Source organism: Heliangelus exortis, chromosome 20 (genome assembly GCF_036169615.1).
Source record: "Heliangelus exortis chromosome 20, bHelExo1.hap1, whole genome shotgun sequence".
Taxonomy (NCBI): domain Eukaryota; kingdom Metazoa; phylum Chordata; class Aves; order Apodiformes; family Trochilidae; genus Heliangelus; species Heliangelus exortis.
In genome coordinates this window covers 6,530,994-6,556,666 of record NC_092441.1, presented here as the reverse complement: position 1 = coordinate 6,556,666, position 25,673 = coordinate 6,530,994, and the positions used below count along the sequence as shown (strand labels likewise).

General features: G+C 57.0%; 1 protein-coding gene across 4 annotated transcripts in view; it reads left to right on the top strand.

Moving 5' to 3' along the window:
* Positions 1 to 25,673, top strand: part of CASKIN2 (CASK interacting protein 2) — a 53,391-nt gene that overhangs the window by 22,046 nt on the left and 5,672 nt on the right. The window contains exons 2-18 of one of the 4 annotated variants that reach the window (XM_071764010.1): positions 992 to 1,696; positions 18,560 to 18,611; positions 20,318 to 20,415; positions 20,525 to 20,670; positions 20,804 to 20,899; positions 21,736 to 21,866; positions 22,088 to 22,196; positions 22,324 to 22,432; positions 22,743 to 22,837; positions 22,918 to 23,035; positions 23,280 to 23,459; positions 23,878 to 23,999; positions 24,457 to 24,538; positions 24,652 to 24,746; positions 24,942 to 25,052; positions 25,169 to 25,270; positions 25,509 to 25,647. In XM_071764010.1, the coding sequence (XP_071620111.1) occupies positions 1,603 to 1,696; positions 18,560 to 18,611; positions 20,318 to 20,415; positions 20,525 to 20,670; positions 20,804 to 20,899; positions 21,736 to 21,866; positions 22,088 to 22,196; positions 22,324 to 22,432; positions 22,743 to 22,837; positions 22,918 to 23,035; positions 23,280 to 23,459; positions 23,878 to 23,999; positions 24,457 to 24,538; positions 24,652 to 24,746; positions 24,942 to 25,052; positions 25,169 to 25,270; positions 25,509 to 25,647 (1,879 nt within the window). In that variant the 5' untranslated portion in view covers positions 992 to 1,602. Of the gene's footprint in view, positions 1 to 991; positions 1,697 to 7,504; positions 7,684 to 18,559; positions 18,612 to 20,317; positions 20,416 to 20,524; positions 20,671 to 20,803; positions 20,900 to 21,735; positions 21,867 to 22,087; positions 22,197 to 22,323; positions 22,433 to 22,742; positions 22,838 to 22,917; positions 23,036 to 23,279; positions 23,460 to 23,877; positions 24,000 to 24,456; positions 24,539 to 24,651; positions 24,747 to 24,941; positions 25,053 to 25,168; positions 25,271 to 25,508; positions 25,648 to 25,673 lie in introns of those variants that run through there. The other 3 variants (XM_071764012.1, XM_071764013.1, XM_071764011.1) reach the window with 3 other exon arrangements.

The following is a 25,673-nucleotide window of genomic DNA, read 5'->3' as shown; positions in this document are numbered from 1 at the left end:
TGCTGTTGCCTTCTTTCTCTTGTGGTTTCCCTCCTCAAAACAGTGACCTGGATTGCTTGGAGGAAGTGACACCCGCTATTATATAAATGGCTGAGGGTGAGCGCTCTGGTAAGGGAGGTGGCAGCCTGAGCTGTGGCTGGGGAACCAGAGCCAGTTCTGATCCAACCCGTGTTGGCACTGGGAGAGTTGTGGGGTGATCTAGTAACTGCCTTGCAGCTGGCATGGCGGGTGCTCCCTGCCCTCCTGCATGCATGCTCCTCCCCGGGCATCGGAGCAGCTTGCCAGATGCATGGCCCTGAACCAGGAGGGATTTTCTCACCACCCAATTTGGGTAGCCCAGTTGCAGCAGGAGAGAAAGGACTGGGAAGTGTCAAATGCTGCCCCAAAACCCTGTGCCCTCTTAGGGGTACCCTAGCTGGCCAGGATGTGAGCTTGGTCCTGTTCTCCCAAGAGTGGTTGTGCTGCTAATTTATACCTAGCTCCTCACTTGGGCCAGAAGAGAGCTCACGTGTCAATTAAAGAGTGTCTCGGGTCCCAGGGTACTGAGCTTCATTGGTAATTCAAAGGGTGAGGATTTACAGGATGAGAACAGTGGGGGGCAGGCTGACCCACTCCCATGGGCTGCAGAGGACTGTGGCTAAAAAACCTCAGCTCCATCCCTTGGGTGCTGCCATCGAGAGAGGAGAAGGGGAGACACTGCAGTGCCCCGAGCCCCCTCTGCTGCCTTTAGAAAGGGAACAGCATGATTCCCCCAGGGGGATGGGGAAGGAACTGTGCCCCTGTCCTGCTTCTTGGCCACCCCCCCAGTGGCACTCTCAGGAGGTTTCCTCTGCAGGTTCTTCCCTCTCTATTTAACACGAGGACAAGCCAAGTCCCACCAGGACTAAATATAGTCAAAGTATTTGTTCTTCGGCGCGGATACAAAAGCTGTCGCGACGGAGCCGGGAGGTAAATGGCCTTTGAGGGCTGACTCTGCTCTTCCCCTCTGCAGGTCCTGCGCTGCCGCGCTGGGGCTTGGCTGTGTGTGGGGCTCCCCAGCGTGGCTGCAGTGCTGTCGCCAAGAGGAATGCTGAAACGAAGGGGCTAATGAGCACCAGAGAGGGAGGATCTATAACTTCCAGATGGCGATGAGCCCGTAATCCCTTTGGGAAGAATTAGGGACTCATCAGCACGGCAGAGACTGGCGAGGGGAGCAAAGCACGACACCTCCAGCTCCAGGTCTGCTGCAAGAGGCCAAGGATATCCCGATGCCCACTGCCCAGCCCCAAGCTGCCTGGCTTTGTCTCACAGAGCCCTTGTGCTCCTGGGAGCCCATCTCTGAGTGCTGAACTATTTCTTGTTTTAATTGATTGCATGTTCTCCCACCAAACTCCATCCAGGCCCTGCTCCTCCTCATGTAGAAAGAGACTTCTGCCCTTAACTGAAAGGCTTCTTCCTTCTGGGTTTTATGTCCTGTGGAAGCATTAAGCATCATTCTTGCTGGATTTCATTTCCCATCAAAGTGTGTTTTGAGGAATTACAGGCTTGTTCCCATGGCTGTATAAACTGCTAGGATCTGAAGGTCTCTGCCTTCCACATCACTGCTGCTCCCACCTGTCTGCGATGGGGCGAGAGCAGGAACTGATCCAAGCTGTGAAGAACGGGGATGTGCCCAGCGTGCAGAAACTGGTGGCCAAGATCAAGGCGTCCAAGAGCAGTGAGTACCCGGGCTCAGAGCTGCAGGTTCCTCTCCCTGGCTGGGCACTGCTGCCTGTGCTGGGGTGCAAGTCCCAGAAGTGGGTTTGCTGCTGTCCCAGCTGGGGTGCAAGTGCTGGCTCTGCACCCCAGTGCATGAGTTACACCACAGCTGGAGGTGGAAGTGTAATTGCAGCCCGTGTGGATGGATGACCGGGCTGTAAGCGATCCTCCTGGCCAGGCTGGGGTTCCCCTCTGGCTTGGGGCCAGGGGATCTGAAGTATGGGCTACTGAGCAGGGATGGGCAAAGGGAAATGGCAGCAGTGGGGGCAAGTGGAGCTTCCTGAGGGGGCAATGCTGCTACTCAAGGTTTTTAGCAATTGCTGCTCTCAGCCGTATTTGTCTTGTGAAAAATTATCATCCCAGCCAGTCGACTGGAACCAATCATTAGGCCTTGAATTTCAGTCTGGTAATGTTTAACCCTTCAGCAGGGCTGTTTTCTTGCATGTGCTCTCTGAAAGGTCAGTGGCAAGCACAGCTCAGAGCGAATGTCAGGCTCGCCGGGGTTCCCAAGGGCACTGGGGTCTTGCAGGCGCCGCACAGTGTCTGGAGAAGGGGAGGGTGGAAAGGTGGAGGAGCAGGTCATGGCCAGTGCCACGGTGCCCTCATAGAGAGCTGGGCTTCTGGTCACTTCTTGTGACCTACTGAGAGAAAGAAACTGGTAAAAGTAAATAGAAGGGAGCTTGGTGTGGTGTCTGGCCAGGTGAAGGTGCACTGTGCCTGTCCAGGCTGCAGCATCTGCTCTGGACAGGGGGAGGCTGGGGGACACAGGACCCCCCTGCTGGGGCTGCACATCGTGGGGGGTCTTGTGTGTGTGCAGAAAAACTGGAGGGGAAAACAAAAGTGTTCTGGGGAGGGAGAGGAGAAACTCGGGCAAAAGAAGTTTTAAGGCTTCCTAGAAGTGGCTCAGGGTAGAAAGGCGAGTGCTGAGAAATGTGAGTTAGGCTGAGGATTATAAATGTGAGATGGGGATAAAGTCTCCTGGGTCAGCTGCTGAAAAGCTTTGACTGGGGCCAAAACTTTGCAAATCCTGACTGCCAGGCCTGCAGGAGGGCTGTGGGCCACCTTCTCTCCAAAACGGGGGTGCATGGTACCCTTTCCCTGGCTGGCACCCTGGACTGGGTGCCATTGCTCCTGCTTGCAGCTCAGGGGCTGCACCCATACAGGGTTCTTGACTGGAGTGAGAGGTTTGTGTGTGCAGACAAGTTGAAGGACACCCCCAAGGCAATAAATAATGTCAGGACATGAGTGTCCCACTGGCTGACACTGCCCCACTTCCCCAAGCTGGTGTCCTGTTGCTGGGCAGTGTGGGCAGGCTCTGTATCCAGAGCATGAAGTTACACCTTTTTTTTTCTAATCCCCTCCAGTAACACTCTCCCAGTTAAAGCCTGCCTGTATTTTCTCTCTGGCATTTTTCCCTCCCTCCAGCCATGGGGCACCCACATGAATGTGTGTGCTTAGCTTCCCTGCTCCAGCAGTGTCAGCAGCTCCTTCTGCTTATTTTCATTTTATTCCTGTATGAGAAGGGAGGAGCAAAAAGCCCAGACTCCTGCAAGGCCACCACTGCAAGCCCCCCCTTGGGGCTCCCATGCTAGACTCGTTGAGGGGGGGTTGCCTGGCCCCAGGGGCTCATCCTCTGCACGGAGGGCATCACCTCTCCCTATCCCTTACAGTTCATTCCTCTCCCTGATGCTGTGAGCTGAGTGTTCGCTGCGTTTGCCGCTTGTTGAAGTGTCTTTTCCATATGACAGTCTGAGATGCTGATTATTATTATTATATTTTTTTTAATCCCTCTAAGAGTCCTTCTGCTGTCTCAGTGGATTGGGAGCTCGGTTGCTGTGATCAGCCCTCCGGGGCTTCCTGTGCTTAAAAAAGTCACCGCACGTAAGCAAAAATCAAGCTCCAGTCCCGGCAGCAGGAACTTCAGGGACACATTGTTTAATATTCACCCTGCACAGCCCTCCCCGCGCAGGCGCTGCCGCACAAGTGGGTCACAGCACCTATTATTACAAGGTGGTGGGCCAGGCAGGGAGAAAGTTTTGGGGGCAGAAGGGGAAGGGCAGACAAGGGTGGAGGGTCCTGCCTGGGGGAAGGGGATGTCTGGATGATGTTGTGGTCACTTCTGCAGCTGTAGAGGGGGGAAGTGTCTCCTGCAGGAGAGCTGGGCTGCTCCTGCCAAGCTGCACTTTGCTGAGGTTCCCCGGCACAGCAGTGGAAGCGTCCTGCTTTTTAATTTCCTTCTCCCCTCCCCATTGGAGTGCTTGCAGAGTTTAATTGAAATTGTTAAACGACCCGTCACGGCTTTGGCCTTTCTCCCCAACAATCAATCACGTCTTGGGGTTGGCCACGCTCACCAACAATGCGCCAGTTGGCCGGGCCGGGGCGGCCGCCGCAGCACTGAGGGGCTGGGGCTCCCCGGTGAGGTGAGAGGCAGAGCCCCCCAGCTGGGGCTCTTGTCCCTGGGGAGAGGTGACAGCTCCAAGCTGAACAGTGCCCAGCAAGGTTTGTGTGTCCCTGTCCTTGGAGGTGCAGGGATGATGCTGGGGATGTGTGTGATGCCCTCAAAATAACCAGAGGTTGGAGGAGCTATGGAAGGCAACGGGAGCTGGACTCACTGTTTGCCTTCCTCAAGGGAGTGGTGAAGGTTTTTGTTTAAACGTGTGCGAAGTGCAAAGAAAGGATGGCAGCTGAGCAAACTGGTGTTAAACTCTCAAGGACAGGGAGCAAAGCCCTGCCGTGGTTCAGCCGCTGCCTTGGGGATGTCCTCTTGCCCTATTTCCATGAGTGTCATACCCCATTTCACCATCCTTGCTGGTGCTTTCCATGCCTTGGCTATGTCAAGAGCAGGGGACAGATGCCTAGGACTCCACTCTGTCTGGGCCATGACTTGCCAAGTTGTTAAACACTATTGAAACTGCTGGAGGGACGTCTTGGCTTTATCCCCACCTCTGGGTTGGGGCCCCCCACTGCTGTATCCCGGCTGCACAAAGCACAGAAGCTGCTTCCCAAGAGCAGTGCTGGTCCCTGGAATCTGCTGTCACCTGTGCAGCTGGGCAGGAGAGGGACAGTGCTGCTCTGCATGCAATGAGACTTCAGCTGGCAGATGTGGGACAACTTGCTCCCTCCCCCTTAAATTTTCTCCTAATCCCTAGTAGCTGTATCAGCTTAAGCCCCAAAGCATGAGGTTTAATATCTCTCCTGTGATTTGTTAGCCTTTGCCACTGGCACTCTGTGTCCCCATCCTCTGCTGAAACACCCGCCCTCCCTTTATGCCCTGCCAGGCTTTTTCCTTCTCTCAGCACCAGTAGGTCCACTTCTTCTCTGGGGAAGAAGTTGCTCCTTTTTGCAGTTTGGGGGTTATTTTGTGATGATGTTGCATGTGCCTTTGTTCTGCCTGGCAAGCCCAGCACACCATCCTCCCTCACCTAGGAGGACCATCCTCCTCTTTGCTCCTGCTCCCAAGGGAGATTTGTCCCAAGCCCTGGGTGCTCCAGCTGCTTTGCATGGTCTGGCTGCAGGGCATAGCCAGGACTGGCCTTGGTCAGGATCCTTAACATTTCAGGCTCTGCTGCACCCCATGGCTTTTCCTGCTGGCAGTGCCATAGGAATGTCCGGACGTGCTGCCCACTTTGGTCCTGCCCCAGGCAGCACAGGCAGCTGTACCTGGCTCCCCCACTGAGCCCAAAAATTTGTGCCTGGATGTGTCCCTTGAAGCCCAGGTTTCACAGACAAGTTCCTAAGTGTCCTTGGCCGTGTTCTTCTCCTCACCCTGTGCTGTAGGTCTGACGAGCCGGACCGGCTCCGCAGCCGCACGCCGGCTTGGGAAGGCCGTGGGCACGCCTGCGGAGAGACGCCGAGAAACGCTGCCGAAACGGGCAAAACTCCTTCTGCCGAGCCCCAGCCAGGAGCAGGGTGAGGCACTGTGCCCAGGGCTGGCGGCCACCCCGTGCTGGGGACCCCACTGCCTGCCGAAACCTGCTGTGGAACCAGCCTGTTCCACGGGGGGGGGGGGTGAGAGGGAAAGAGGCTTCAAAGGTTCTGACAGCCACGGGAATGGATGGCAGTGGGGATGGGGGCTCCTCTGGCAGACTGGTGTTTGCTTGCTAGGTTTTCCCATGCGGATGTTGGTTGTCCCAGCTCATGGTAGGGTTTAGCCTCCTCTTTTTTTTTTTTTTTTTTTTTTTTTTTTCTGTGGCTCTGCCCGGGAAGGAAGAGCTTCACACGGGCAGTGATGGTGAAAGGAGTGAGCAGGCTGTTGCTTTTCAGGGCTGGTCTCCTAGCAGGTGGTGTGTTTGGAAAGGAGCCGGTGTGCCCAGAGCCGGGGAAAGCGTCACCGCACTGAGCACGGGAGATAAGGCACAAGCAAACAGCATCGTGCTGGGAGATGGGGGAGCCAGAGCTGGGCATCACCTGGTCCAGTGGGCACAGCCTCATCAGGGTGGCCAGCCCTATGCCCCTCTGCACCCCATCTTCCCATGCTCACAGGTCCATGTCTGCTCCCCTTCCAGGTCTATATGTGTGTCCTCATCCTTTAAAAACCCTTTTGCAGGGCAGTTTATGGCTTCTTGCTGTCAGCCTTCTGCCTTTTCACTGCCTCGATAAAAGTGCAGAAAAAAGGGCTCCTTCTGGGAAATGGGTTGAGGACGGACTGTTGAGGCCACCTTGGGCCGTGCTGCATTCCCTTGGGAGCAGCACTGAGACATCCCAGGACTTGCCCATCTCTCCAGGGACGCAGAGGTCCCACAAGGCTATAGATGGAGCTGGGCAGGTGGCCATCCATAATATTGCAGACAGGAGGTTGAGGTTTGGGGAAGGGATTTCCATCCTTGAGGCACTTCCCAGTGACTCAGCCCAGACCTGGGGGTTTGGTGCCCCCTTCCCGAGGGCTGTGGAGGCTTTTTTAGCTGCCTGATCCAGAAACACGGGACAGTTTGGATGCTGACATCTCGAAGGCAGACAGGGAGGGCAGCCCTGAGCCGTGGGACAGCGTGTGCCCAGACACTGTAATGGGGACGGTGCTCCCCAGGGCTGCACTTGGGCAGGGGGGGAGGAGGAGGGGACATGGCAAGGACACTGCTGACACAGGCGTCCTGTTCTCCATCTGGGACTGGGGACATTCTGGGGGCACGAGGTGGATTGCTGCAGGTGGGAGGGAGCTCGTGGATAAACACTTTCCAGCTAGCAGCAACCTGGGCAAAAAGGTAGTGTGCCCTGTGGGATGCTGTGTGTGTGCCTCCAGCACTCCCTGGCTTTCTGCCACCTGGGGGAGAAGTTGGTTCTAGGTGAAAACCCCATTGTGCTCTTCCTCCTCATGCCCCCAGGGCTTCTTGGTCCAAAGACCTTGACTGTTACCTAGAATAGGCTTGCAGCATCGTACCTCTGTAGGACAAGTGAGTCCCTATGGACCACAACAGCATCACCACCATTACTCCTGCCACCTCTGCATCAGGATCCTGGTGCCACAGGAAGGTTTCCCTGGGAAGAGGGGAGTGAGTTACTGGACCCGAGTATCGACTGGCAGAATCCGCTCTGGAAGATGTTTTCCAGCTGGCCAGGAGCACTCAGTAGCAAGCTCCTGGCTGGCTGGAAACCACCTTCCACACGGCATTGCCCCGGCAAGAGTTAAAAGAGGGGCTGGGTGCCGTGCGTGTGTGTGTGCATGCACGCGCCCTGCTTTGTTTTTAAAAGCTCCTCGGCTGGCCTGGCCCCCCGCCAGACCCGAGGCTGCCGCTGGCAAAACTCCGGCAAAGGAGTATGAAAGGGGCAGAAACTAAATAACAATAAACCACCTTTTTCTGACTGCTCTAGCAAGCGAGGTGGGTGGGGAGGAGCTGCGAGCACTCTTGACTCCCCCAAATCCTGTCCTGGCTTCTCCAAAATATCGTGCTTGGGATGGAGAGGGAGGGACCTGCTTGAACCTTGGGGCTGCATCATTGCCCGGGTGTCCCGGTGAGTCACAGACCTGTCTGGAGATGCCCAAACTTCTTGGAAATGGCTCTGCCAGGATGATCTTTACCCTCCCAGGGAAGGGCAGGACACTTTTGCCCATCCCTTGCTCCTGCAGGATGCCCGGGGCTGCAGCAGCCCGTGCCCAGGGTGGGTGCGTGAGCACCCAAGGTTGTTTGTAACCGTGGGGAGAAAGGCCGGAGCTGCAGCCGAGCGCTGCTTCGATGGGGAGATAAGGGAGCAGGGAAAACCTGCGTGCGCGGCAGGTATGCGGCATCCCAGGCCTGGTGCAACACGTCCGGCTGCGCTTCCGCCAATCCCTGCCAGCACCGGCGCCGCTCCCCTCCCAGCCCCAGCCAAGGCTGTGCAGAGAGCACGCAGCCCCCGGCACCACCGCCCTGCCTGGACCCCTGCCCCAGCCTCCCCCCTGCTGCCTTCCTGGGAGCTGGAGCCTCGTACCAGCGACCCTGGTGGGTGGTGGTGCCGTAGGGGATGAAAACTCCCCGGTTTTGTAATGCCGGGCAGGGTTGGGTAAGGCACCCTGTCTGCTTGCCAAGGGAGTTGGTGAGCATGGGCTGGGTGTTGGGTGCCCGGCATGGAGGGTGGCAAGGGCTGGCTTGGGCTCTCCCAACCCACTCTGCAGATACCTCTTGCCCCTTTAGAGCATCAGTGCCATGGTCTGGCTGGCTCTGGGCCCTCTCTGCCCTCCTTGAGCACCTTGTCTGGGGGCATCAACTTGTTTCTTTGCCAGGACAGGTGTGAGTGAGCCTGGAGGGGGGGTTTCCAGCTGGAGCTGAATTGGTTGCAAACAACAGTAGGGGAGCCCATGGAGTGGGAGTCCCATGGACTGTTTCCTCTCCCTGGGAGGGAGACCTGACTCACAGCATGTGTGGCCCCTGAGGAACCTCACCCTGCTGCAATGAGACTGTGAGTGTCACTCACCTTGGTGGCCTCTGAAGGGGCCAGAGTCCTTCCTGGAGGCCAATCATTGCCTACACAGTGGATGCTGGTGCATGCTGAGCCTGCCTGGTGCTGTTGGGGCTGGGGCCAGCACAGGCAAGGCAGCAGGGATTGCTCTGGCCTCCATCTCGGGCTGCTCCCATTGGCTTGAAGCACCTCAGGTTTTGTTTTGCTGGGCTGGTGTGGGTGGGAAGGGCTGGATTGAGCCCTCTTGGCTTTGTTGCACGAGTACCTGCTTATCCTGCCAGGTTAAAAAGAGGAGAAATGCTCCTCCATGTGGGAGAAGAGGCTTCTGTGGAGGAGCTGCTGCTGACGCTGCTCTGTGTCCAAACCCCAGGAGCTGCTCGAGCCTTAGGGGAACCCTCAGCACAGGCATCTCCCTGTTTCAGAGCATCTGCCCCACTGGTTATATTTAGCAGCATGTGCTGGGCTGTGCATAGACATCCTGGAGCTGCTTCTCTATTCCCTCCACCCCAAACCTAGTATGGCCAGGGTGAGGTCCAGCTCTGAGCCCCCCAAAGTCATGGCTCTGTTCTGTCCCACTGTATCCTGCTCCAAAAACCTGCAGCTTTTCAGGGCCAAATTCATGCTGGATGTTAGTGTCCGGAATGGGCCTTGTCCAGCATAAAAAACTTCCCAGAGCAGGGCAGGTGGGTGCCTTCTCTCAGCCCCACCTGGGGACAACCTGGGCACTGGGATGGGGGACCAGTGTGCAGACACAGCAGCCTCCTGAGCCCTGACATGTGGCTGGCCACATTCTCACAAAGCCAGTGCCTGGTTGTTCAGGAAGGGACGTGCAAGATCCAGGGCTGGTTTTCTCTCCCAGCGCTTTCCCAGCGGGCTTGGCACAGCTTGGAAAGCAGAATGAGGCAACCTGCTGTGATGCCCTAGGGTGGGGGGCATTGGGTGCACCAGGAGGGGTGCAAGAAAAGTTGCTTTTTTCTATGAAAAGGAGCTGAGTGAGGTGAAGGGACCCTTTTTTCCTTCCTGCACGCTTCCCTCTTTCTCCTCACTTCCCCCCCCAGGATGCTGGGAGGAGGCAGGGGGGGTTCTGTGCTCAGCTCCCACCTCCTGCCTCTGCCGCCAACTCGGGCTTGCCGGGGCCATTCCCGACACGCACCCGCCCTGCTGGGGAGGCATAAACAGATCGGGTTGCGGGCAGGGGTCCAGGGAGCAGGCAGGTCTTGGCTTGTGTCCCACCACCACCAGGTCGGGGTGCAGGGAGTGCTGAGGCAGGGGAATGGGATGAAGGGGGCTGACCTGGTGGCAGGGTCTCTGCAGAAAGCTGGGTACGACCTTGGTTTGTGGAGGGGTGAGGCGTGCTGTACCTACCTCAGTTTACCTCTGGTGCTAAGGTGAGTTTGCTCTTTAGGGCTTTGGAGATGTTGATGTGCTGCCCCCAAGCCCCTTTCCCATCTCGGCATGGGAAGCTGCTGCCCAGAGCTCAGTCTGTGGTCTGGGGGTCTTCAGATCCAACCCCATCATCCATGGCAGTTGTATTTTGATGCCTCTGACCTTGCTGTAAATCAGCCCTTGTCCCTTCCGTGGTATGCGTGGGGACGGGGCTGCTCTGTGTCACCCATGTCCCCAGTTGGTCCCACAGCAGCTGCTGCCCAGCTCCGGCGCCCAGGCTGGGCCATGGGGGGAACCCACTGCCCTCCCTGCTCCCCCCAGAGCAGCTGGGATGAGAGGAGGGGGACAGGAACGCGGCGCCCAGAATAACTTGGCAGGCATCGAGGCCCCCTTGGGGATGGTGAGACAGGGTCCTGCTGTGGGTTCCTGCTTCCACCATGGGGACAGGGACATGCCTCTCCTGGGACAATACTGTGTCACTGGTTGCTAAATGAGTTTATCACTGCTGCTTCCACTGGGGACATGTGGGGTGCTGCAGGGCACCAGGGTGATGTGAGTGTCACAACCCTCTCCTGTTCCCTGCAGGCAGGGGTCCTGGGGGAATCTTTTGCTGCTGCAGCATCCTGCCTCAGCCAAGGCGTGAGAAAAGTGCCACCAGACAGATGCTCTGCTGGATTTTGGCAACAACTTCTCCAGCTTTGTGGCATTGCCCGGCCAGCTGGAAACCCTGCCAGGCAGCCAGAGGGTCTGACCTGGCTGGCAAAGAGCCCTCGTGCTGGGCACTGGCAAAGCCAAAGGGGAGGGAGCAGTGATAGGTTTGTCTCTCTCAAGCTGTTTGTCACAGGCTGGAGTAGTTTGGGACAGACCTCCCTTTCCCATGGGTGGCACCTTGGAGTGGTCAGGCAGTGCCTGTTTGTTTTGGGAAGTGACTCTGCACAGAGGATGGGAGCAGCAAAGAGAGATGTGTGCCTTCTGTCCCCTTGTCATTACAGAGGAGATTTGGGACAGGGATCTCACCCATCTCTCATGGCTTGGGAGGGCCAAGCAGCTGCTGCTGGGTGAGACCTTCATGCTCTTTTCCCTATGCAGATGCCACGAATGGCTACAGTGTCACCCATCCAGCATCCCTTGGGACCAGTGGGAGCTGGAGGCTGTGTTTCAGCTCTGTCCAGGAGGGAAGGGAACTCAAGCTGCTCAGATCTGGGCTGCCATGCAGACAGAGCTGATAGCTGGAAGGCAACTGTAGGAAGCAGAGCCTCTCCTTTAGGTTTGGCAGCAGAGAGTAGAGGCAGCAGCCCCCCCAGGGCAGAAATCTTTGGTTCATAGGGAGGAAAACTCAGGCAGCATCTGCCCCCATCCCCACACAGACTGGCCTGTGTGTCCCAGGGGACCCCTCCAGCACATCCCTGAGCGGGGCAGGCGGCAGCCCTGGCTCTCAGGGTCAGAGTTGAGGAAAGGCATCCGTAAGGTATTTTTAACTGCCTGTGACTCCAGGCCCCGGCTGCACAGCCACGAGCAGCATTCTGAGGTTCGTCTGGTTGCTGGTGACTGATGGCCCATGGGATGGTTACAGGGGGGAGGAGGGGGGGCTTTGGAGAAAATTTGGTTCCCATCTGCCAGGGCCTCTGGAAGGAGTGGCGGCACTTGAACCATCGACCTTCTGGGTGACCTCGAGCAAACGGCTTCACCTCCCGGTGCCTCCCCTCCCATCCTGTCTGTGCCTTGCCTAGATTAGAGCATCCAGGGTGGGGACAGCCACCATGTCCATCCTGACAGTGGCTGCTCCGGGGACACATGGCAGCTTCCCCGAGGCCAAAGGGGGAGGTTGTCACAGGACTTTCAGCTGCCACGTCACTGTGTACTTTGAGTACTGGCTCCACCGGCCGGAGCAGCTCCCAGGTGCTGACTGCCACGTGTGGGCACCAGGCTGGCAGTGATGAGAACATTGCTTTAGGACCACGACAGCCCAGTCCCCCAGCCTCAGCCTTGCCCCACTGTGCCAGGAGCTGCATGATTTTTCTCAGCAACAGTGGAGGGCTGGATCCTTGTTTCGCTCCCTTGAGCTCACGGGGTTTTGCTGTCTGCTCTTGGCTGCTCTAATTTTTATCTGGGGCTCACTGTTAGAACCATGAAATAAATAGCTACGTGCTTCTCTCAAGCGTCAAAACCCTCCAGGTGTAGGTGGGTTGCTGCGTCCCTGCCCGCCCTCCCTAATTAGCTGTTGCTCAGCAAATCCAGACTTACTGACCTGCCCTAATCTTCCCGTGCTAGGCAAGCCCTTCAGCTGCTGCCTCCTGCTGCTCACCTCTGGTGCCCCCTCAAGCCTCTTGTGTCCCCTGTGAGCCCATGTCATGTTCACAGCCCTGTGCACGAAATAGAAGGTGGTACCCTGGGAAACTGCATCCCCCCGTGCAGGGTTGTTTCCCTGGCTGGTGGCTCCCTCTGTGCCCACACTCGTGCTGTTCTCACCGTCCCCCCACATCCTGCTTCCCCTCTTTCTTCCTCCCATTGACTGTCTGCCGGTTGGATTATTTTTCCCCAGATGCTGCATTCTGCAATTTTCCCAGGTTGAATCTGCCTGGGTTTGTTCTCCTAATCTCCCTAAGTCCTTTTTGTGTTATTTCTGCCCTTGTCAATCCTTCGAGCATCCTCCACAGATTATATTAATGCACCATGTGTGTGGTGTTGCACTAATGAGCATGCTGAGGGGTGTCTGCAGGTGCAGCCCCTTTGCCTGGGTACTTGGGAGGCACTGGAGCCACACAACCCCTTTCCCAGCTCCCAGGAGAACCAGTTAGGACCAGTACTGAACTGGTATGGAACCAGTTGATTGGGAGCCAAGGTGTTGTCAGTGCTGGACTAGATGCCCTGCTGGTCCCCATGTCCTGCAGACCATGAGTGTCTCTTGGTGCCTGGTGATGTACTGTGGGTGCAGGCAGAGCTCACCCTTGGCTGCCAGCCCTGGCTGCTATCGCCCCATCTCTTCCCGCTCAGGAGGGCGTCCTGTCCTTTCGGAAGGATGGGGGAAATGGAAAAGGCTCCACCTCTTCCCTGGGCAAATACAGCTCCTCTGAGTTCATATCCTGGAGAGCGGAATAGCCAGGTCCCAGCAGGGATGGTGACTTCACCTCCCGGTAACGCGTTTCCCCGGCCAGCTGGGAAAGGAGCCCTTGTATCTCTGAAGGAGCCGCCCAGCTACCCCCACCCAAAGTCTTTCCCAGCTGTTTCCATCCTGGATGGGGCTGGGGGATGCAATTTCAGCTTCATGGAGAAGGGGTGTTACCATTCCCCTTGCCATGGGAACCAGGCTGGGTTGCAGCCCTTTGGAGTGGGTGGCCAGTGCAACCCCCCCAAACTATTGCAGGGAAGGGTGAGTGAGCACCGTCCCACTTCACAGCTGAGGTCCTTCTGGGGGCCTGAAACTTGGAGCAGGAGTTTGCAAGGGGTGAACCCATCCCCAAAGGACTCCTGTGATGCTGTTTCCCCTCCTTGACGTTTGTCCTCTCCATCCCCACTGTGGCCGCCAAACCTTGGAGGTGAGAGGCAAGAGCTGAACCTTCTTCCCAGCTGCACACATGAGGACAGGGTTTCCGACTGCTTTTCCTTTCATTGTTCTGGGAGCCTTCTCTTTGAACAAGCTGCCTGTTTTTTCCTGCTTTGCCTGGGGGGCGGAAGTGGCAGAGGGAAATTGGGGGTCACTCTGGGGGTCCTGGGCCGTCTAGGCTGGGGGTGAGCAGTTGATGTCTGTGCTGCACGGAGATGCTGTCCCTGGTGCCATCCTCTTAAAAAAAGTTAATTGTGAGGTTTTCCTTGGGATAAAGGCTCCTAGTCTTGCCCAAAGAAGGAAAAAAGGCTTCCAGTTGACTCCATGCTCCTGCTGCTATGTTCCCAGACCCTTCTTCCTTCACCTGCCATAGATCCTCAGCCCAGCTGAGGGAGGAAGGGAGGTGCTTTGAGCCTCTCAGACTCCCAAACTTGGCCTTCACCATCACCCGCCGTCCTGTCTGAGCACGTCACAGGATGGGAGAGCTTAGAGAAGGAGAAAGCAGAGATGAGGGAGGCAGAGCTGCCAGAGGAGACTCAGGTATGGCATTTGTAGAAACAACTTGGTGGCAGGGACACCTTGGGCTCTGTGACTGTAAGCCCAAAGATTTGAACCTCAAGCCAGCAGTAAATAGTGGAGGCCATTGACATCAGAGATGCAGAGTCCATCTCTTTTGGTGTGGGGATGCTCAACAATGCAGGGATGCTGTGTGCTTGGGGTGCTGTAAGAAGCCCCCCAGGTTTGACTCTCAGCTCACTGGGGTTGCTGCACCCAGTGGGTTTGTCCCAGCTAGACCCAGAATGCCAACACCAGGAATAAGACTTGAGTGCAACGACTGTCACGCAGCTTGGGCAGCAGGCAGGGCTCCAGCCAGGTCTGGCATGTCTTGTGTCTGAGTTTGGTAGTTTTCTCAAGGAGCTGTCACACACTGGTGTAGGGACTGATGAGGGGTCCCCTACTGCATCACTGTCTCCTGTTGCTGCCATTTGCCCTGTGCTGATGGGAATCTTCTTCCTTGATTGCAGCCTCCCTGTCCCACCCAAGTAACCCAAGGTGTTTGCCCCAGTCAGACCCACCCCGTGGTGCCTGGCTCGGTGAAGGACCTGTTTGTCAGCGTTGGTGGGGAGCCCATTTGCAGGGATGCTGTGAAGCCTCAAACCCTGGCACAGGCCATTTGCAGGCAGGAAGGCACCTGTGATGTTTGGACACCCATGGCACTTGGACACCTGTGGTGTTTGGATGCAGGGATGAGTGCACAGCTGGGTATCCCAGGCAGCAGCACCCTGGCAGCCAAATTCACCCATCATAACCACAGAGCCCAGGGGGCCTCTGCCTGCCCAGGGAGCCAGGCTCAACCTGGGCTTAATGTCTGAGGTGCCAGCTGGTGGCTGTGGCAAGCAGTGGGGGTCGGGAGCCCTTGACTCTCTCACAGCCTCCATCTCAAGCTTGCTGGACAACTTTGGCTGATTTTCTTAAGGTCTCTGTGGCTGAGCTCCTTCCCTATTGAAGTGGGTCAACCTCTTCCAAACCTATTGGGAAACTGCACCTGAAACAGCTGGTTTGCCAGGAGGTGGTGCCAGGAAGGAAAGGGTGTGCACAGCCATGCTGGATGTGCCTGTGGACAGAGAGGTGACAGAAAGGGTGATTCCCAAAGAGGGGTCCACATCACCTCTTCTTATCTAGATTTTGGGCAAGACATTTTCTCCCAAGCCCCAGCACAAACCCACTCTGTGACAAGGCAGGGTCACCCCAAGCTGTCGGTGCAGGTCAAGGCCAGGCAGGTCAGGTCAGATGAAGCCACCACTTCCTGCCACCTCTGTCTCCACCCCAAGAGTCTGCCACCACCACTGGAGACTGTGGTGCTCTGTGGGATCACAGTCGATTAACTCCTCCAGCTGGTTTGTTGGTTTAGTGGTGACATTCCCCAAGTGGATTTTATTTTCCCAAGAAGGTATGTTTGTGTATCTGGTGTGTCCAAAGCACACGATCCTTCTGGCACTGCCAAGGGCAGTGGGATGGTGTTCCTGCTGTGTCCTGACAGAGTATCCCTGGCTGCAAGATGCTCATTGCCAGCAGTGCAGGGATGCTCATGGCTGGATGCTCAGGGGATGGTTCAAGGTGCAGGTGGAGTCCTGGTTCAGGGGTGGTTGTAGGGATGGATTGAGAGACCTGGCAGTACAGGGATGCTCATGGTACCAGGATGCTCAGACCTGCCCTGCAGGGGGGCTCATGGCACAGGGATACTTGCAGCCAGCATGTGAGGTTGTGGTTCCCCAGGGCAAGGGCTGAGGGCCTGTGACACGGGATGAGCAGAAAGCTGTGGTTTTTTTCAAGGTGTCTCTGGCAAGGAGATGGGTCTCCAATCAGAGATTTGTCTGTCCTGCACATACTCTAAGACTAGATGGAGAAAATTGGAGGGAGTCACTGCTTTTGGGAGTGTTGCTCTCTGTGTAAGCCAGGGCAGGAGTCTCCAGGGGATGCTTCTGGGGACACACAGGGTATTTGGGCATTTCCTACCCCAGCCAAACCCAGGTGAGTGTTGTGCCATCCCAGCAAGCAGGTCAGTGCTCCAGAGGGGTTGTGTTCACCTCCCAACAATCGAAGCAAAGCCTGAGGGTGGCTCTGCAGGGAAGGACATGGGGTGACACAGGGTGCCCAGTGTGCTGGCACAAGGGGTGCAGGCCAGGTTGGGCAAGGGCACACCTGGCTCCATGCAGCCAGCACGGGTGGTGCTGGGTGAGCACCCTGAGGGGGTAAATACAGGTTTGTGCCTGGCTGGCTGCTGGTGGTGCAGATGAGGCTCCCACCACGCCTGGCTGCTCCCCGGGAGCCCCTGGACTTCCTGGGGACTTCAGCCAAACCTGGCATCCCAGCCACGGGGGTACAGCCCAGCTACATGGGGGCACAAGGACTGGTTCACTGGGTGGGAGAAGATGGTTGGAAATGTGCCATGCTGGGCAGCACTGTCACATCCCCCCTGCACCAGCAAGGCTCTGTAAGGCCAGCACTTTGTCCTGGCCAGAGCAGGAGTGTGCCATGTGCCAGGGGCTTGGCCCCATCGGAGCGGCCCCGGCCGGTGTGGGTCGGAGCGGGCGGGTCCTGCATTTGTAAGTAATTTGCCGGAGCGCTCCGGAGTTGCTTCCCGCCTGCTGCTTGGCAGGCAGACGCTGCACAGAAGCTTCGCTGGCTCCCTGGAGGCCTCGCTCAGCCCTGGCCCCACGCTGCTGAGCCTCGTCCTGCCCGGGCAGGCGTCGGCAAATGCGCTGAACAGGGAAGCTGAGCGGGGTGGGAGCCTGGTGGGACCCCCGGAGGGGTCGTGTTGGGGGGCAGGGCTGAGTGGGGGGAATCCATGGTCAGAGTTAACCCTTAGGGGGGTGCAAAGGTGTCTTTACCCATGGAAATCTCTGCTTTGCAGCTTTTTGCATTTCAGTGCTGGGTTCACGGTCTCTTGGATTCAACTTCATGGGATGTGAGTGTGCTCCCAGCAGGGAAAGGAGGTGCAGGTCAGGCCCATGGGTGCTTCTGCCCTGGTGCAAACCCAAAGGAGGTGATGATGTGACTGGGAAGGGTCCAACCACCCCATCCGAGTGCCCTGGGTATCTTGGGTGATACGGAGCAGGAAGGGAGAAGAGCGAGCTCCGTTGAGTTATGGCTTTAGGAGCCAGTTCCTTTGGGAAGGATTTACAGGTTGGTAGAGCTCTCTGTGGCTCTGAAGACAAACAGCCCTTGGAAGAGGTAATTAGAGTGATCCTGTCCTGATCTCCTTAGCTGTGGTGACGAGTCAGGAGTCCTTCACCAGCAGCCACTCCAAGCCTATTTTGCATTAATTGGGCTGTTTACAAAACACTGCAAATTGCAGTAATGAACACACCGTTCCTTGATTTCCTTTAATTATCTGTTTGCATCATGAATGAACCCCTCTTCAACTCTCCTGCAGAGGGGCCATGCAGCAGGGTGTATGGGATCTGCCATGTGAGGTGGGCAGAGAGAGCTTGGGAGAAGGAAAAGAGAAGGGAATGGAGGAGTAGGAAAGGGAGAAGGAGGAGGGGACATTCTCCCTGGCTGTGAGGGAGGGGGCTCCTTCCCCAGGACAGGGTTTCAATACCTGTTTCACTGTAGTTCTTGGACTTTGATTTTCCATAGGAATTGGCACAGAAGTCTTTCAAAGCATTTAATCCTCCCCGGCTCAGTGACAAGGCTGCCTGGAAAGGCAGAGGAGGAGCTGCAGTGTTTCTTGCCCCCCACATACCTTCCCTTTTCTTTCTCCTTTGACTTGGCGGATGAATTCCAGAGATGTTAATCCTCTCTCAACCCCTCGCTGGAGAATAAAGAGTCCTCTCTGTGTGGGAGGAAGGAATTCATTCGAATTAATTGCGGGAAGGAGCAGGGAGCTGGGGGGGTGTGTGAGGCTGTGCTGAGGGTGGGGTGAGCATCCTCACCCCTCAGTGGTCCCTGGAGGGGAGGGAGGGACGGCTGAGGGGATGGGGACATCTGAGGTGGCACAATCCTTGCATTCATGGCTGAGAGGCTTCAGCCCCTGCCCCAGCCTTAAAAATGCCAACCATGCAGTCTGTGGGCCAGGCTTTGGCAGCAGTGGCGGGCACAGGGAGTGAGTGGGGGGCAAAATGGCCCCGTTCAGCAGTTTTGGGGCACCACTGACTATAAAGGGGAGAGAAGCACCATCCCATTGAGCTGGGGTGACAGGAGCTGTGAGGTCCCACCCATCCCGGGGGCATGCAGAGATGGAGCAGGAAGGGCAGAGGAAAGAAAGGGTCTGAGCTCAAGCTGGGTCAGCATATTGAGGGTTTGTGGAGGTGAACATGGAGTGAGAGGAGGAGAGAACATGGAGTGAGAGGAGAGGAGAAAAGAGGAGAGGAGAGGCTACCGGGATGGGCCAGGCACTGTTCTGCACACTGGGAGGTCGGTGTGGCTGCCGGATGGAGTTTATGTGGGGTCCCAGGGGCCATGTGGGACAGTGTGGGCTCTGCCTCCTGCCCTGACCTTCACCTCTTCTCTCTCCAGAGCTCCTGGGATCTGCCAAGCGCCTGAATGTGAACTACCAGGATGCTGATGGGTGAGTGCTCCCTGGGCAGGGTGCTGGGTGCTGCTGCCACCAGTGTGGGTGGGTGGGCAGGCTTGCTCTCCCCAGTATCCAGTCAGTTCTGCAGCTCTGGGTATCTCAAAGCTTTAAAAGGTACCTGCTGAGTCCTGAAGAACACAACAGCATCCCGAAGCCAGGGCAAGCCTTGCAGAAGCAGACTCAGCCCTTGTCTGCAGCTGAGGGCTGTGCTCAATTCACCCTGCAAAATCCTTCATAGAGCTCTTCTGCATCCACCTCTATGGGACTGGTGGTGAAAAGCAATTGCATCATGTCCAGACAGTGCCCTGTGTCCTGCCTGCTGGCTGAAGCACAGAGGAGCACCCAGCTGGCCATGGCACCTGCACATGCTTGTGTCCATGTTTAATATCCCAAGAACAAAGTCCCTTTGTTTGGGGGGTTAGAGGAAAAAGAGGTGTGGTTGCAAAGTGACCACAACATATTTGTGTAGCTCCTCACTTCCCAAATCCAAGCACTTAGTAAGTTGGATACTGAGAGTTAAAGAAACCACAAAGGCCCATAAAATAAATAAGCATGTTATTCTTATTGAATTAACTCTGATCTGTGAGTTATTAGCACTGTTTTACATACTGCTGTTTTACCTAATTTCTACATGTTTTCTTTCTGAGGACTCTGTAGGAGGAGGTGTCTGTGATGAGTCCTAACAGACCAGCGGGGGTGGGGGGGTTGAAAGTGTGCAGGATGGCTCTGTCTTAAAGTAATACTGTGCAGATGGAGCTTAATAGAAAACAAAGAAAGTAATAATAGAAGCCATGATCTGATTCTGATAAGGCACAGGATTTGTGCTCAGGCAGCTCCAGGAGGGCTGCTAAAGGGGACATAGGTAAAGGGTGAATTTTATACCCCCTCTGTTCTCACTTCAAGCCAGAGGTTTTAGTGTGGGCTTAGTGGTGTGGTGGCTTCATTGAAGGAGGGAGCAGTGTCCCTTCTACTGTGCCTAGAGACCCTTTGCAGGGATTTGGAAGTGACCTGGGACCACAGGTCACAGCTGTGCCATATAGGCTGCATCCCCAACATGGGGCTGGGACATTGCTGAGCCTGTCACAACCCTGAACTGGTGTTATCTGGAGCTCCAGTGGGCTCCTTGGAGCAGCACGCAGGCTGATCCCCAGCGGTGATGGGACGCTTCACTTGGTTGTGGCCCTTCATGTGACAGCACAGGGGTAGCACTGGGCAGACAGGGCCCCTCTCACAACCCAAAGACACTGGGCTCTTTCATTACTGGTGGCCTCCCACACTGTGCCATGAACTCCTGGTGTCCCTGCTGCCACAGGGAAGGGGTGGCTGGCTGGTGGAGAGGCCAGGAGTAGCCACAGGGCCAGCGTGTTTGCTGGATGCTGTGAGCAGCGTGACTGTGGGCTGCCTGGCTGCATTACAGAGCAGGGTAATGCAGCTCTGTCCATCCCTCCTGCTTGCCCCACTCAGGGCAGTGGGGTGTGGGTCCTGTCTCAGGGGTACAGAGGGGGTCCTTGCACCCCTCACTGAGTGCAAGAGCGTGGACAGCATTTATCTCTGCTTTGCTCTGGGGAAACTGAGGCACCGAGAACAAGGAGAGATGTAGCAGCTAGTGACCATCTCAGTTCATGTCACCATGTAGGCAGGGACTGCAGGGACAGCACAGAAGGGACCCGGGCCAGGCTGAGCTCTGTTCTGTGTCACAGGTTCTCGGCGCTGCACCATGCGGCCCTGGGTGGCAGCCTGGACCTCATCTCCCTGCTGCTGGAGGCTCAGGCCACCGTTGACATCAAGGACAGCAACGGTAAGGGGGTGACCACCCCAGCGTGTCCCATTGCCTCGGGCAGCTGGCTCGGCCCTTGGAGCGGGTCTGGGGGCTTCATCCATCCCTGCTGAGCCCTGTTCCTCCACAGGGATGCGGCCCCTGCACTACGCAGCCTGGCAGGGGCGCGTGGAGCCGGTGCGGGTGCTGCTGCGCGCTGCCGCCTCTGTCAACATGGCCTCCCTGGATGGGCAGATCCCACTGCACCTCTCGGCACAGTATGGCCACTACGAGGTGGTAAGTGAGAGCCCAGAGATACCCACGTGCCCACCCCGGGTCTCTCTGGGAGAAAACCTCATCGAGCCTGGTGGAAAGGAGGCAGGGGCATGGGATGATGCTGAGCCCCTCTGCCACATTGCTCCCTCCACAGTCAGAGATGCTGCTCCAGCACCAGTCCAACCCCTGCCTCATCAATAAGGCGAAGAAAACACCCCTGGACCTGGCCTGCGAGTTTGGGCGGCTAAAGGTGAGCACTGTGGGGCTTCCCTTCTTCAGGGATGGCTCCTCAGGGAGCAAAGTGCTGGGTCTGGCTGCAACCCCTCTCCCTCTACTGTGGACCTGTAGAACTGTGAACCTCTACTGTGCCTCCTCTTACGGCTGGGTGAGGCTAGATCCTGCACCCAGAAGCCATGGGGTTTGCTCCTGACCTCACAGCAGAGCAGAATCAAGCTGAGAGAGAAGCCAGGATTCCTCACTCCTGGTTCCCCACAGCATCCCCTGCACACCCCAGCATTGGTCTTACTTAAGCACAGATAGGCTGAGCTGGCTAATCCCTGCAAGCCCTGAGCACCCAGCCCAGCTCAGCTGCTCCAGGTCCCCAGCATGGCTCATGGGAACAGGGCCACCCTGTGCCCCAGCAGACCCTGGCCCAGCCAGCACTGAACTGCAGGGCTGGGCTGGAGCTTGGCCAGCCAGACCATTCCCTGCCCCACCAGGGAGGGGACCAGGGGGATATTTCCATTTTTGGGGTATCTATAATGTCTGCAGCTATAAACAGGGCAGTAAAAATAACTCCTCTGTGCCTCTGGGCTGCCCTGAGACACTGAGAGTAGCTCAGGGCTTGGAGAGACTGGAGCTTTTTAGGGCTTGGTCTGAAAACTCTGATTATGGGAATACTATTTCTGACTGTCGTGAGCTTTTATGGCCCCTCACGACATTGTCGCCCTGCCAAGCACTGTCTGAGCCCTGGGGCTGTGGATGGAGGAAGGCAGTGGGATTGGGAACAGGCACCTTGCTGGGTGAGCCCCTTGCTGGGAAGGTGTATTGTCAGCATCCCTCTGCTCACCCCTGTGCCTCGTGCAGGTGGCACAGCTGCTACTGAACAGCCATCTGTGTGTTGCCCTCCTGGAGGGACAGTCCAAGGATGCCACAGACCCCAACTACACCACCCCACTGCACCTGGCAGCCAAGAATGGGCACAAGGAGATCATCAGGTAACCTCCCTCCAGCCCTGGCTACTGCCATATCCTAAAAAAGCCTATTGTGGCTTAACTTCTGCTTTCTCCCAAATTCACAAACCCACTGCAGGTGTCAGTCCCTCATCCCCAAAGCCTCAGCGGCCTTAGGGGTTGTCCCCTTCCCATCACAAAGCAGACAATTGCTTTGCCCTGATGTCCATGCCCTGATGTTCATGCCTCTCCCTCCACCTTACCAGGCAGCTGCTGAAAGCTGGGATTGAGATCAACAAACAGACAAAGACAGGCACAGCTCTGCACGAGGCTGCACTCTATGGCAAAACGGAGGTGGTGCGGCTGCTGCTGGAGGTGAGCACATGGGGCTGCATGAGGGGACAGGCTCCTGGGGGTCACCTCCTTCCCCTTCACCTTGCTCCCCCCATGGGTCTGGCAGCATCTGTGTGGTCTGGACATGACCATGTTCCCTTCTGGGCAGGGTGGTGTTGATGTGAACATCAGAAACACCTACAACCAGACAGCACTGGACATTGTGAACCAGTTCACCACCTCACACGCCAGCAAGGACATCAAGCAGCTGCTAAGAGGTGAGGTGGGGCCAGCACACAACTGGGTTCCTGCCCAGCACTGAGAGGGGCTTCTTCCCCCTGGAACCTGTGTGGGGCCCCCAGTGCTTCTCCTGAACAGCCTAGATCAGCCTGGCTGTGAGCATCAGCACCTCAGTCCCACCAGGCATGTCCATGTGGGCACTGTCCAGGGACTGAGTCTTTCCTGCAGTATTAATGTTTTCTTCTCCCCTCTCCTTACTCTTCTTTCCTTCTTTCTGTCTTCCCTCAACCACTTCTTTCTTCCCTGTGCTCTGGCACTTCCCTTCTTCCCTCTGTCCCTTGTCTTCAGAGGCATCAGGAATCCTGAAGGTCCGAGCTTTGAAGGATTTTTGGAACCTTCATGACCCAACTGCTCTCAATGTCCGGGCGGGAGACGTCATCACAGTGAGGCTGCTCCCCACTCCCCTTCCCCTGCCCCACCACTGTCTCAGGTACTGACTCTGTCTGTCTCATCCCCATGGCAGGTCCTGGAGCAGCATCCAGATGGGCGGTGGAAGGGGCACATCCATGACACTCAGAAAGGCACTGATCGGGTCGGGTACTTCCCCCCCTCCATCGCTGAAGTCATCAGCAAGCGAACAGGTAAGTGGCCATGCTGGGCATGTTGGGGACAGTCCCTGTGTGAAACCATCCCAGTTTTCCTGGTGTCTCCTGTAGGACAGGTCCCCACAGCCCTGGCTAGCTAGGAGTGAAGAGAAGGACTCAGGTGGACACAGGAGGTTGCACCACCAGTGGGGTGTTAGTTTGGGGGCTGAGGTTCAGATACTCCCCCCTGCCCTGCCTCCCGCATGAGCTCTGACCGCGCGTGTTTTGTCTTTGAATGCAGGCATGGTTGTCCCTCGCATGGCGCCCGCGCATCAGCGCCAGGGTCCCCCTGGGGCCCTCCCGGCCTCCCCTGGTGGGCTGCAGCACCTCCCCGACGAGTGTCCTCACCAGGCAGCCCCGAGCATCCCAGCCTATGGCCACCTCACCCTAACCCGGACGGCCCCAGGCCCTGACAGCTCAGGTCAGGGATCCAGCTGGGGAGGGAGAGGGGCTGGGGACCTTCCCCTGCCCCTTGCCCATGGAGGGGCACACGGGAGGAGACTCTCCTTCCACCTCCCAATGGGGAAACAGACAAGAGGAAACAGGCGCAGACAAAGGGAGTTTAGGGGAGCCCGTAGAGCAGTCCCTTCCCTCCCCATGTCCTCAACCAGGCTGTGTCCCCACGTCCCCTTCGTGCGTCCCTTGCCAGCCCAGGTCACCCTGTCTGTGCCGTATGGGCTGGGAGGTGGGAGGGACCGATGCATCAGAGGGGTCTTGTGGGAGGCTGCTTTTTTACTGGTGTCACTGTTGGCACGTGTGTCCCTGCTGGGGACATCTGTGCCATGTGTCAGCCCTGATCCCAGGGTGCTGCTGACCCCTCCCCACCTGCCTCTGAGCAGCAGGAGACAGGAACAGCGTGGGCAGTGAGGGCAGCATCGGAAGCATCCGCAGTGCTGGCAGTGGCCAGAGCACCGAGGGCACCAATGGGCAGAGCACCAGCATCCTCATCGAGAACGCCAGGGTAGGTGCCAGCCTCAGGTTCCCCAGGGCTGGAGATGGAGCCCCAGCACTTTTCCTGTCACCCCTGCACCTCCTTAGCCAACAAGAGGCTGCAGGAGCTGAGCATCCTCTGCCACATACATATTCACTGCTAGGGCTCAGTGGGGAGATGCTCTTGGGGGTCCTTGGTTGCCCCTCACAGCACAGCTGGCCATTTGGGTGGGGCTGGAGACTGTGGCTGGTACCACACAGTATCTCCACTGTGTCCTGTGCCACCTGAGAGGGATAAAAAGTGTCCTGGGCTAAATCCTTCCCAAATCTCTTGTAAGGGGCCAGCCCTTACAAGAAGGGGAAGCCTTAGGGGAAGCTGTGCCTGGTGTGCATCCACCCCACTCTGAGGGATACAAGGCAGACTCTGGCACCTAGCTTGGGGTGGGACAGGGAGGGAGCTCCCTCCTCCACTCACTTCTTCCTCACAGCCACTGCCCTCCACCGGTGATGACCTCCCACAACACCTTTTGGGATCAGAGCCACACAATGGGCAGTTGACCTCCACAGCAGGTGAGGGATGTTCTACCACCATGAAGCCTGGGGGACAGCTGTCCCCCTGGCCCTGGGGGTCTGCTCACCTCCCAGGTGCTCCTGTGGCCATTCTCTTTTCCCTTCTCTTCCAGGGCCACAGGGCCACCAGCCCCTGAGCAGCTGCCCCACTGGAGACAGAGTGTTCTCCCACCAGTTCTTGCGGCCTGAGCAGCTCCTCGAGGGAAAGGTAACTGGGTACCTTATGTGCCAGGTGGGAGGGCCACATTTGGGACTCTCAGCCCAGCTTTTGCTGCACTGAAGACACAGGGTACTGGGTCCTGGGGGTGGAGGTGGGCACAGTTCTCTCTTGCCTAGGAGCATTCAGGTCGTTCCAGCTGGTGCTACCATCATGGGCTGCTCTTTGACCTGTCCTTTTCCCTAGGATGCAGAAGCCATTTATAACTGGCTGAGTGAGTTCCAGCTGGAGTCCTACACTGCCAACTTCATCAATGCTGGCTACGACGTCCCCACCATCAGCCGCATGACCCCAGAGGTAAGGCAGGTCCTTGGTCTCTGACCAACACCCTCCCTGAGCTGCCAGCAGCAGATACCCACTGCCCCATGATCCCTGTGTCACTGCTGACTACAGCCTCACTCTGCTTGTGTTAGGATCTGACAGCCATTGGTGTGACCAAACCGGGCCACAGGAAGAAGATCTCCACTGAGATTGGGCAGCTCAGCATTGCTGAGTGGCTGCCCAACTACATCCCGGTGAGTCCCTGGCACTGAGGCTTCAGTCCAGCACCATCTTTTCCCCAGCTCTTTTCTCAGAACCACCCTTCCTGAGGAATGGATGAGGGTCTTCAAGTAAAGCATTCTGCAGTGGCCTGCGTTAATGTTCCCAGAAAGCCCTCAAAACTAAGGTCTTCCAGCCAGGGGCAGGGAGGGGATGGATGAAGGTGCTGTCCATCCCTTGAAGCTCAGGGCAGTATCTCCATGCTCTTTGCAGGCTGACCTAATGGACTGGCTCAGTGCCATTGGGTTGCCCCAGTACCACAAAAAGTTGGTGAACAATGGTTATGACTCCATCACCATCGTGACAGACCTGACATGGGAGGATCTGCAAGAGATTGGCATCAATAAACTGGGTGAGTCCCTGCCACAGTACTGGGGT